The 12,356-nt window shown below is 58.2% G+C and overlaps 1 protein-coding gene across 3 annotated transcripts in view; it reads left to right on the top strand.

The window, feature by feature from the left end:
• The window catches only part of DIDO1 (death inducer-obliterator 1), a 48,901-nt gene that overhangs the window by 17,187 nt on the left and 19,358 nt on the right, over positions 1 to 12,356 (top strand). For all 3 annotated transcript variants that reach the window (XM_045981694.1, XM_045981695.1, XM_045981693.1), the window contains exons 3-7: positions 115 to 224; positions 983 to 1,799; positions 2,438 to 2,759; positions 4,611 to 4,823; positions 5,760 to 5,970. In XM_045981694.1, the coding sequence (XP_045837650.1) occupies positions 985 to 1,799; positions 2,438 to 2,759; positions 4,611 to 4,823; positions 5,760 to 5,970 (1,561 nt within the window). In that variant the 5' untranslated portion in view covers positions 115 to 224; positions 983 to 984. The remainder of the gene's footprint in view (positions 1 to 114; positions 225 to 982; positions 1,800 to 2,437; positions 2,760 to 4,610; positions 4,824 to 5,759; positions 5,971 to 12,356) is intronic.

The raw sequence follows: 12,356 nt of genomic DNA, 5'->3' as shown, positions 1-12,356 counted from the left end.
GGCTCGAGAGTGGAGGGTCGGTAGAGCCAGCAGAAAACGGGAAGTCAAAGAAAAAACAAAAAACAAATCTGGTTGCGTGTGGTTTTGAGTTTGATGTGTTTTGTATCTTTGCAGGTTTTCATCCCGGCACAGGCCTTTCCCGCGACGGAATGTGGCATAAAGGCTGAGCCAGCATCGGCGTTCGATGCGGTGAAGCCTGGCTGGCTTAGAACACAGTTTTCAAGGTACGTACGGTCTTTCTCAAGTTTCCTCACGAGTGCAGTGCTTTAGTAGTCTGTCTGCGAGAAAGGATGTTTGCACAGAAAGCTCGTCTCCGTGTCGTCATGCTCTAAAGTGGCCAAGTTACTGTTGCTGCGTGACAGTCAACCTGGAGTCGGGGCCCAGGAGTCCGGGCAGACCTTAGCCTGGTGACCGTCATCTCCACCGGCAGCCTGTGAAAGGGGGACACTGGCACTCGGGCACAGCAGGCCTGGGGTGCCCTTCTCTCCAGCAGGGTGGTTGGGCCACTTACACCACGGCTCAGGGCCCCGCGCCGGGGACGGAAGCGGCCGGTCCTCTTGCGCACTGGGCCTCGAGCCGGCCTGGCTCTCCGTCCTCTGTGCCCAGGGTGTGGGGGCGGGGACGGGCCCCTCCCAGTACTGCAGCCCTGCTCCGCTCCCGCCCTCACAGCGCCCAGCTGAGTGCGGGGGGACGGGCTTGAGTCGCTGGCTGCGGTTGTGTACTGAGCGCTAGACGCGACTCTTGACTTCTGTCCGGGGTCCCCCCGATCTTCTCTCACGCCACCTCTCAGGAAGTCCCAATCAAGAGAACTCGTTTGAATCGACACCTTCACTTTGTGTCGCAGAAGGCGGTGATGGGCTGCGCGGCCGCGCTCCCGCCGCGTGAATCTGAGGCCCTTTGTGTTCGCGGCTCGGGGACTCGCTCTTTGCCAAGAAATGTCCCATTAACGTGGCTTGTGGCTTGGTTCCCTTTTCACCGCTAGGTATGGATGAGAACGGGGATCCGAGCAATGAGGAGGTCCCCAAGGCCATCAAACCCACCAGCAAAGAGTTCAGGAAGACGTGGGGCTTTCGAAGGACCACCATTGCCAAACGAGAGGGCGCTGGGGACGCCGACCTAGACGCCGCGGAGCCGCAGCCGCAGCAGAGCCTCTCCTTGCGACGGAGCGGGAGGCAGCCGAAGCGGACGGAGCGGGTGGAGGAGTTTCTCACGACGGTCCGGCGGAGGGGAAGGAAGAACGCGCCCGTCTCCCTCGAGGATTCCAGCGAACCAGCGTCTTGTCCCGTCACAGATGTGGAGACGGCGTCTGAAGGGAGCGTGGAGAGCACCTCCGAGGGGAAGGGCGGGCCCCCTTCGGGCTCCGCGGGTGATAAGGAACGACCGGCTGCTTCCGTGAAGGCCAGAGGAGGTGAGGATGAGGACGACACCTCTGACAGTGACAGCGATGGGTTGACTTTGAAAGAGCTTCAGAACCGCCTGCGAAGACAGCGGGAGCAAGAAGCGGCTGACGGGCCCCCCAAGAGCCGCCTAAGGAAGAAGCGCCGGGAGCAGGACCCCACGCGGACCGTGGACGTGGAGGCGGGCAGCGCCGCGGACAGCGTGCTGCCCCGCCAGGAAGAGGCCGAGCAGGACGCGGTGTCCCAGGCTGAGAAGGATGGCGGAGACAGAGAGCCGGAAGGGAAGGCAGCTCAGGGAGTCGAAGGTGGAGACCCCAGGGACGTGGGCAGGCAGAAGCCCGAGTGTGAGGCCTATGAGCCCAATGCTCTGTACTGCATCTGTCGTCAGCCACACAACAACAGGTAGGCCACGGTGTGGGGTGCGCTGGTGGCCCCCAGCGTCCAGAGAGATCCAGGGCATGGAAACTGCAAGTTAGGGTTCTGTTCATTTTGAGGGGACACCTTCCAGAGCTGGGCTGCATGAGTGACTCAGTTGGAAAAGATGAACGAGGCATTGGCGGGGGTGGGGGCACAGAAGGGGAGGGACTTTCTGTAGCCACACAAGGCCCCCTACTGCCGCTGTGGGTCGGGGGGAGGACGCATGAGTCCGTACAGACTCAGGCGCTCCTGTTGTAGACGGGTGTTGGACACACTGCCCTAGGCTGTCCTGGGGGCACTCGTGAGCAGGCTGTGGCCGGCTGCGTGCTGGGCCGCGTCAGGGAGCGCCGCCTGCTGTGTTCGCTGGGACAGAGCCACGTGCTGGGCCGTGGGGATGAGGGCGCAGTCTCCGGGTGGGAGTGCCGTGAAGCCTGCAGCTCTCGCTCAGAATGCTTCTCTCAGGAAAAAGTCAAGAGCAGGGCATGTGAATTGTTCTTTGTTCTCTACTTGTTTTGTATTTTCTTTTTTTTCATAATGGGTTAAAACCTGAATTCAGCCTTTTAATAAGCCTGAAACAGTTTATCGAGCTTTATGTTCCTGATGCCAGTGTTTTACAATTCGAGGTTCATGATTTGCTGTGACCGGTGCGAAGAATGGTTTCATGGCGACTGCGTGGGCATCTCCGAGGCCCGGGGACGGCTCCTCGAAAGGAATGGCGAAGATTACATCTGCCCCAACTGCACCATCCTGCAGGTGCAGGACGAGACGACCTCGGAGAGCTCAGAGCAGCAGGAGGCCAAGTGCGCGCCCACGGACGTGGACGGCACGGACTGCACGAGCATGGGGACGGTGGAGCAGAAGTCCGGCGAAGACCAGGGGATAAAGGGTAGAATTGAGAAAGCTGCGAACCCAAGTGGCAAGAAAAAGCTCAAGATATTCCAGCCTGTAAGTACTTGTCTGCGAGGCCAGTGATAGACGGGGACGACGTAAATCTCGGGCTCCTGGCGGCAGAAACGTCAGGACTCCGACAGTTGGTCTTTCTTTCGGAGCAGGTTGGGTTTTTCCTTCCAGACAGCGTTGTGTCTGCCGCAGGCTGGGCTCCGAGCAGGCAGTCTCCCCTGCACGTAGCTTCGTGGGCCTCCTGCGCTCTGTGCTCCTGCAGGACACCGTGACGGGCCTTTCTTTAAGTCTTAATCGGTCTCCTGTACTGTTAGTGTTGAGTTAATGTTTTCCTTAAACAGATTCATTTTTTAAAGTTAGTTTTTTCTTGAATATTTTTTTTGGAATGTCAATTCGTGCACAGATACTAACCAAATTATTACGAGTTCCTGACGTAAACGTGCACCTATTTGACCTGACCCCGTCGTCCTCAGAGAGCTCGTGGTCTTGCACCTGTCTTGCTGTGAGACACGGAGAGCAGTGCTGGCGACCTGAGCCTCCCGGGGCAGCGGGGTTTGGGGGGCACTCCACTTCATCCCCGGCATCCAGGGCACCTCCTCAGCTGCCACTGGCGTCCCCCTCTGGAACACTCAGGCACTCGCTAGTAGGGCCGTGGCTTTTCCTGTGTCACCAGCTTCTGATGCCGAGGAACATTATCATGGGCTCTCACGAGCATGTTCCCCCAAGTCCTCGGAGTCCCTACACAGCCTTAAATTGGAGGCCTGTCCTCGGGCCTTGGGCGTGCAGAAGCTTTGAGAGTTGTGGGACCCTCGAGGCAGAAGTGCTGTGAGGTCTGGACCACGTAAGCAGTAGCGTGGAGATGTCCGGACACACCGAGTGGGGATATGACGGTTATTCATACCTCGTTTGGTCATTAGGAAAAATTCGTGGAAATGGAACAGTGGGAAAAGTCACCCCCATATCGTGTCTTTATTTTTGATGTTTGAGGCTGCATAAGCTTAGATTTATTCTTGATCAGACTTGGATCCAGTGGGAGAAAAACAGTGTCCGAACTCCGAGGTGGAGACACGGGCTTCGGCTCCAGCATGGCTGAGGTTCGATCGCACTAGAGCCCCGTGCTGCGCGTCCAGGGATCCGGCGGTAGTGGCCTCCCACGGCGCGCACTTACTAGCTTCCGCGGGGCAGAAGCCTGGGCCTGGCTTGGCCGGTCTCTGCGCAGGGTCTTCAGGGAGGGCACCCCCGTGCCAGTGGAGGCTGAGGTTTCCTCAGAGGCTCGGTTAGGCAAGGACCCACCCCTGCAAGGTTCGGTGGTTTTGTGTGCGCGTGCCCTGTGCGGGGCTCAGCAGTGCTAAGTCGCCCGTCGTCTGTCTGAGACTCACGTTGAAGGGGTGGTCCTGGGTGTGGTCCGGTAGCCTCGCCACCAGGGCCCCCCACGCGGCCCTCTGCTCCTTCAGAACCAGCGGTGGAGTCCTCTCTCTACTGCAAGGCCCAGGCCCTCTTCGGACATTTTCCGTTGATGAAACAGACCCTTTCCCTGGCTGAGAATCCTCTCGCTAGCGTCCTTAGTTGCATCCAACGAGCTCCCCGTCTGCCCTGCACTGGAACCGAGCTCTGGGTGTGAAAGCCCGTGGTGTTGAAGAGTCCCCAGAGCCTGTGGGCCAGGGCAGGGCCCGGGGGCCGCCTCCCAGCCCTGCAGTTACCGTGAAGGCCCTGCCGCGGGGCAGAGCAGGGCCGGCGCTCTGGAGAAGCAGGGACATGTTCTTACCGGTGTGAAAGATGCCGCTAGCGTGTCTGTTAGAAATAGTGAGCCCCGAGGCTTGACCAGGAAGTCGGGGAGCACGGGTGCCTGCTGGAGCGGGAGGGACGCTGCTGGAGCCCGCGCATTCTGTCCTGCAGGTGGCTGAGGCGCCCGGGGCGTCGAAGTGTATCGGGCCCGGGTGCTCCCGTGCGGCGCAGCCGGACTCGGTGTACTGCAGCAGCGACTGTATTCTCAAGCACGCCGCGGCGACGATGAAATCTCTCAGTTCAGGTAAAGAGCAAAAGCCAAAACCTAAAGAAAAGACCAAGACGAAGCCAGAGAAGCTCATTCTCCCGAAATGTAGCGTCCAGGTAAGTTGATCCAGTCCAGCCGTTTGAGTTGTTGAAGTGGGACATGTCTGCGCGCCACGGGCGGGCACAGCGGGTTGGCTCGCAGCGCGTGGAGCACGGCGGGCACACACACAGCACCTGCGCACTCGGCGTCCAGCCTCACACACTTGCCCTGTCATTACTCGGATGTTGTCTTCCCGCGCCCATGGTGGGCGTCGTTGGCACAGACCGCAGTGAGGCAGGTGTGGGAGCTGAGCCCTCCATCCGGGAGCTGGCACTTGTCGGGGACCAGCTGGGGTTTGCCAGGGTCTGTGTGGCACTGAGATTCGCAGGCGGCCCAGGGTGGGGAGTGGGTCTTGGGTGGCCAGACTGTGTGCCTCGCCTTGAGTCCTGGCTCGCAGACCTGTCTCTCTGCTGTGCCGTATGCGACTCGGGAATAGTCGCGGCTGCTTCGGGAGTGGCCCGGAGTTCTAGCTCAGGTCTGTGGGCTGCATTGCAGCCCCGTTACATCTGTGATGAGCGAGGCCTGAGTAGTGCCGTCTGGGGGGCCCGGCCAGCTGTTTGAGTGCTTGCTTGGCCTGTAGATGGTATGGTTTGTACGGCTGCTGGTTCTCAGTCCCTGGACCCGCAGAGCAGCGGTTGCCGCTGTGCGGCGTGCCGTGCTGACCATGCCGAGCGCCTGGCACAGGAGGCGGGACATCGCCTGCCTCCTGTCTCCCATTGTCCCCAAGCCGTGCCTGGAGCCCAGGTCCTTGTTTGTGACCATCTCTCCACATCGCTTGGATGTGCAAGGGTAGCCCAGCCCTGCTGCCGAGCAGATGCAGAGCCCAAGGTTGGGGTGGTGAGGGGCCTCACGTGACCCTGACCACAGAGCATATTGTGACCTTCATTGGGAGCGTGATGAGCGGAGGCTCCTTTCTGACCTCCTTAATGATTGGGGTTTTGCTGGTTATCCAGGCAGGCATTAGAATCTCTGCTGTGCACAAGAGACCGGCTCCGGACAAGAAAGAGAACACCGCAAAGAAGGCGCTGGTGGCCCCGTCGCGCAGTGAGGTCCTCGTGAAGGAAGCGGCCAGTGAAGGCACGCCGTCCTGGGCGAGTGACCACAATTACAATGCAGTAAAGCCGGAACAGACTGCTGCCCTCTGGCCGCCACTGTTGTATAAATGTATGTATCACTTAGGGGTAGCACCTGGACCCTTCCTGGTCTTTCGGGACAGCTGTCGCTCAGGCCTGTCCAGGACCAGGAGCTTTAGCCGTGTGTAATGTTGCGTCTGCAAAGACGGAAGCAGGTGCCCGAGCCCCGCGCGCCCCTCGGTCTCTCGGCCCTTCCTATGAGTACAAACCTCACAAAGCTGCACCAGCCTCGTGGCTAAACGTCTCCCCTGGCAACCACTGTCTTTAACCTCCTTCACTTTCACTGTCAGGCTCTGGTGAGTATCGGTGTGGTCTTCGGCGAGGTCACACTGGGCAAACGCGCCCCCGGCATCCAGACTCTGGCCACGCGGCCCTTGCAGGCTTGTCACGGCTCCGCTGACTTGGGAGTCTGTCCAGCTCACCTAGTCTCCACGCACTCGCTGCCTCTTGCGGGAATCCACTTCTGCAGATAGGATCCACCTGACACTCGACTCAAGTGTGGTTTTCAGGGGTTACGTTATTTTTGATCCAACAGGAATTATTGTGTGTGCCACTCAAGTACCACCCCCCCCCACACACACACACAGACACGCGTATGTACGTACGTTCAAGTTTTGAAGGCTGTTTGCTGCTGCTTATGCTCCAAGGTAAGTGAGTGATGCTGGCCCTTGGAGCAGTGCCCTCCCCGCAGGGAGCGCACCCGCAGGAACCGGGACCTAACTCTGTCCTGGAGGCTTGCCCTGTCGGGTTAGAACCTCCTCGCCCCCAGACTGGTCCCAAAGCTGCGTAGGACCCTGCTCTAGATCATGCAGTTGGCTCCTCTCTCCATTTTGGCTTCTCAGCCAAGCACCCCAAACTTAAATTCTGGCAATTTAAATTGGTCCATAGGACACATGTTAGGCTATTACTAAGATTATTTTCACTCAGTTTTAATTTATGTCGTCTTATGTTTTGTGCCTTCTAGAAAAGTACCAAAAGGCACGTAGCTTTAAGTTCAAGACCACGGGCATGTGCCACACTGTCCCGCGGCCAGCACTCCCGCAGGGCCCTGCTGGAGTCTACAGGGTTGGAGAGCTACGAGAGTGACCCCAGAGCCGCGGGGGTGGGTGGGACGGGGGGAACCGGAGGGAGCTGTTCCATTGCAGGGCGACCCAGGTGCTGGGCTAAAATGAGTCCCTGACACACGTCAGGCGGTTGGAGCTACTTCCGTGCTAACAGCACGTCTCAGACCTGCCGCGGGGCACCTCCATAAGCACCGTGGACCAGCGAGCACGCGGGTGGGGAGCACTCGCTTTGGAGTCTCGTGCGTCAGTGCTCGGAGTTGGTCACAGGCACATAACAGAACGCAGCAGTGGGGGCTTGGGGACACCGGAAGCCCTGGGTGGTGGGCTTCAGTACAGCTCCGTCTTTACCAGCCAGGCCGGGAAAGCTGCTGCGAGGCTCCCGGTGTGCACAGGGAGGGGGAAAACGGGGATGGCTCCTGTCCCCGGATTCTTCCCTCATTTGGTCTTTGAGGGGAGTGGAGGCCAGGAGGCGGCCTGCTTCTCTGTCCCCCTCCCTCCTGCCTGCCTTTCCCGCTGTTCCGCTCCTCGCCGAAGCGCGAGCTGCTTCAGTAGACGAAGCTGGGACCGGTGACCGCCGGCCCTTTCGGCACACTCACATCTCACAATTAAAGTCGGCGGATACCCAAGGCGGATAGCACGCATAAGGGACGTATTTTTTAGCTAGTTGCTTCTGATCCTTTCTTGTTATCCCAGAACTGTCATCCTCCAGTCCTTGGTAAAATACGCAGCTTCAGCCTCGGTGAGTAGCAGACGTGTCTCCGCCTTCCCCCCAGACCCATCACCTCACAGTTGTGGGGCATCGGGCAGCGCGCATACACACAGCAGAACCCTGTGTCCCCACGAGGAGCCCCACCTGCCTTTCTGGCTGGCTGCAGAGCATGTTCTTCTGGGCTGGGGTGGCTAGGTTTGGGGCGCGGCCGGTCCTGGGCCCTTTTTGGAAGGAAGCATTCCTACACTGACCTGCGTCCATGTTGAGTCTGTGGCTACGACCCCCATTCCGCCCACAGCGCCCACTGCTGAGGGAGAGGCACTGCCCAGGACATACCCTAGACTTCCCCCTCCCCGCCAGGCCACCGCTGCTGGGTCGTGGGGAGCGACAGCTGTCCGTGAGCAGGGTGTGAGGGGACCTCCCATGGAACAGATGGGGACTGGGAAGCTCACTCTGCTTCTCCCACAAGAGGACCCACAGATGCTTTGTGTCCCAGGTGACGCGGTTCACAGTCACAGTTCTCACTGGTCTCTGCGCGGCTGCTACTCACATGTAGAACCCACTGCCGCTTTATTTACCACTCCTAAATCACCACGTGTCTGTTTCGATGACCTTATTTCTGTTCTTTTTCAATGTTGGGTCAACTTCCTATTAAGGCATGAAGAGAAAAGGGCTAAAATTTTTTTCTAAAATGTCCCTGACATGCTAGCGTTTGGAAGTGGAGTTCTGACGCTTGTAGGCACAATTCCTAGTATCTCGGGCCCCTAAGTGGTCATTAGGGGACGTAACACACGGGGTTCTGAGCAGATCTTGACTGGAAAGTGAGATTTCTACAGTTTCAACTAGCTTTGAGAGAATGCAGAACCCTAAGAACTGGGACTCCCAGACTCACACGATCTGCTAAAGCAGTCTGCCGCAGATAGAAGCATTTTCCCTGTATTTGTGGGCACCCACTCAGGGTCCGCCTGCTTGTGGAGTGGAGCAAGGAGAACGTGGATTGCCGCGGGGAGGACGGGAACCGGCTGCAGAGGGGCGCTTCCGAAGTTCTGAGTGGAAACAAGTTTCCTGTAATAAATACGCAGGGGGCACTGGGACCCGGGAGTCTGGTAGAAACGTGCATCCTTCCCTGTGAGCGATTAGGGTTGTATCACAAGAGCCATTTTCAACCTATTCCAGAATCGTCATTGGCAATAAAAGAACAGTCGGGGACAAAGCAGACCTGGTACATCTGAACCGAGGTTCCCCCCCACCCCCCCATTAGAGGGAAACCCAGAACTCGTACTGAGAAAGGGTGCAGCTCGACTGCCCTTAATGCTGGCCGTGTGCCTGGGGTTTCCTTGGCGCTCAGTGATGTTCTTTAGGTATTTCGGACTCCCCACGCCTTGTGAGCTTGAAACCAAAACAAACTGGGTAACTTCGGAGAATCAGGTCAGGGAAAGGTTTCCCACATACGTGGACTTGAACACTGGGGATGTGTTCAAGCACGGGACACTGCTGTCTCGTAGTGCAGCAGCCGCTGGAAGTTTCCAGGAGGATCGGCTCCCTCCACCTGCCTTCCGGCGAACTCCACGTGGCCTTGGGGAGCTGTGGCTCTACTATGGTGTCTAAAGACATACTGTGGGGAAGTCCCTTTGGTGGCGTCTGTGTCGGTGCCCCGTAACCCCTCCAGTGTGGCACACAAGCTCTACGGCGCGCTTGCATTAAGCTGGAGCATTCTTAAAGTGAAGTTGCGTCCCCTTGCACATAGCTGTATTATTTGCTTCTGCAAACCAAAGTTCTCCTGAAACGAAGGCCGGGCCCTCTTCTAGTGCCGAGAACCTGGAGAAATTCAGCCAGGAGCACACAAAGGTAACTGCCGCAGGGCCCCGACTCTGGTCTGCACAGGGCCAGCAGCCTTGGGGTTTTCTGTGGAATGGGACCCTTTGGGACAGGGATGGGTAGAAGGGTCAGTGAGCTCTTCTAACAAGCCTCAGCCCCCTAGGGACGTGTTGGATGAACTAGTAGACAGTTTGAGTACAATGGTAACTGGTTAAAATTTCACCTTATTAAAAGTATGGTCATGCCTGTTAGCCAGTAGGAGAGCTCTCGGGAAAGCATCCAGCCCCAAGTGAGTCCCGGGCCCCGCATCCACTCCCGCTCGGACAGTGGTCCGCTCACCGGATCCCAGTTGTGTGGTGGAGAAGAGTGAAGGAGCCCCTGTCTCCCCGCACGGCCTCGGTCCCATTTTGTCTGCGTGGTTCGTGTGGAAGGACGGCCTGCCCGGTCCTCCTGTAGGTCACCCGTTCAGCCTGACTCAGGCTTCGGGCTTGCTTTCAGAATGCAGGGAGTGGAGCTGTTACAGCGAGGAAGGGGTCTCGCTTCCACGGTTAGCCTTGGGGGGTTTTTTGTTTCACAAGTGCAGAGTTCTGTTCCTCTCTCCACCAAGGTGTCAGTCACTCATATACTGGACATCAGGAAGAAAAAAGCCTAGAAAAGCTTTGTGGAGCCCAAGCCAAGACAGTGTGCCTGGGGGTCTACACAACGACGAGGCCTGGCCTGAAGAGTGCCAGGATGTAGCTTGGGCTTTCTTGAGTGTTAATTGGGGGATCATACATGGATTTTGATGCAGAAGCAAATTGGTACTTGATTATGCTTCCAGGAAAAAACTCACTTTAAAGATTTTAAGCAAAGGCATAAGAAGCAGATGGTTTTCTCTTGCCACCGTTCATTTGACTCTCACACCAGAAGCCCTGCCGGTCAGAATTGAAGTGGGAACCTCGTTGTGCACGTGTCTCCCTGAGCTGAGCGCAGAGCACTGTCCCCGCCAGCCGCACTGGGGACCCAGTGGGAATGAGGGGGGCACACGGAGGTGGCTGGCGGTGGGAAGCGGGCTGAGGTTCAGAGCCAGTGGAGAGGGAACACGTGGTGTCTCAGTTGAGGCCTTTGGGGCCTCACCTGCCCCATGGAGTGCACCCATGCTTGAACCCTCGTCACACCAGAAGCTCTCTCTGTTCTTTTTCTGGCTTCTACAGCCAGTTACTTTAGGCACCTGGTGAGCCCCCCTTGAGACCAGTGGGACTTCATAATTTGGGGATTTTTAGGGTAGACTAGTACTAGTTGGGGCAGGGCCAGAGCTCAAACAGTTTAAAGCAACTTGCCGCTGCTCTGAGGGTTTCCCAGCGGCCCCTGTGAAGGGTTGTCCCTAGATGTGGGTGTCTGGGGCTGCCGGGCTGGGCCCTGCCAGCTGGAACCTCACCTGGGCCGCCGCGACTGCCTCTGGCGGAGACCCGTGCTCCCGGCTCCGCAGAGACCCGCCAGTGCCACCCAGTGGCCAGCTATGCCGCTGCGTCACTCCGCCTGGCACGGGGACAGGGCCGCAGCATTGGGCTGGTTGGAAGTTGGCTGGTTAGAGTGTCTACACGCAAACCCGCTGCGCTCAGCCAGGCGGCACCCAGAAGAGCTCGTCTCCACGACAGGCGAGTGGCCAGGACCAGCACGGTCAGCTCCATCCAGGGTGATGGCCCGACCCGTAGGGGCCGCTTCTGTAGCTGCTGAGGTCCTGCCTGTCTTGGTGCCGTGGCAGCACCGCCCTTCCCCACAAGCAGGCCCCAGAGCGTGGGAGCTGCAGGAGGCTTTGCTGCCGGGGTGACGGGCTCGGCACGCTCCCTGCAGGCTGCCTCCCACACACGGCAGCTTCCGGGGGGATTCGGGCCCCTCCTCTCTGCCGACCACAGAGTCCTGCACTGCTTGGGGGGATCAGCTGTCCCCTGGAGACACCCTTGTCTGCTTTTTTAGACTAAGACTTCTGGTTGGTTACACGATTACTTCTTGTCCTGTAAGTTAACACATGGTCTAATACGTTCAGTGAATTAAGGTGAAGAATGTGCAAACTCGATTTTAGCTCTACTCAGCTGCTGGTGTGTGCTCCCTGTGCGGACAGTGCGGTGCCGTCCGGGGCCAGTCACTGGCCGCAGCCAGCGCAGTGCCGGCTTGCCAGGGGACTGAGCGCAGCTGCGTCCGCAGCACTTGCCGGATTGGGCCTTCGAACGTCTGAAGCATTTCAGGGTGGAAGAGGGTCACGTCCAGCTTGCTGGCAGAGCCCCTCAGCGTCAGGGTGTTGTGCTAATAATTTGCTTATTTGCCTAATTGTAGCTGTCGATGGACTTCCCGGAGCACAGGTAGGGGATAGCAGTTGTTGGCTGTGATGAGCAATGACGAGTCTGTAGAACAGCGTTGTGAGGGCTGAGGAGAGCCGTCATGGGCTTTGAAAGATTGGGTTTGTTTACCACTGAACCGCTTGTGGACAAGAGGTCACTTTAATCACATATGGGACTGTCCTAAAATTAGTCTTGACCTGGCTTTTTGCAGAGTGAGTAGGGAAATACTGGTTAGACCACGGGCAGTTCTGGCTGGGACACCTTGCAGTGTGGGTTTTTACAAGTCAGCGTTTCCGTCTGCAGCACCTTAAGCTGTCAGGGACGCAGGTGTTCGGGACGTGACCGCCTCTGCTGGGGTTTCTGGACGTGCCCTAGACCGGCTCTTCAGTGTGCTCCTAAAGCACCCTCAGCAGAGATGGGCTTCGGGAAGGGCGGGGACCAGACTCTTCTGGGCCTCGCTTTTCATGGTGGCTGCCCCTTCATTCGCAGCTGCTGGCAGGTGGTTGCC

The sequence above is a fragment of the Meles meles genome, chromosome 16 (genome assembly GCF_922984935.1).
Source record: "Meles meles chromosome 16, mMelMel3.1 paternal haplotype, whole genome shotgun sequence".
Taxonomy (NCBI): domain Eukaryota; kingdom Metazoa; phylum Chordata; class Mammalia; order Carnivora; family Mustelidae; genus Meles; species Meles meles.
Note: the sequence above shows the minus strand (reverse complement) of the source record. Positions and strands in the feature narration are given on the sequence as shown.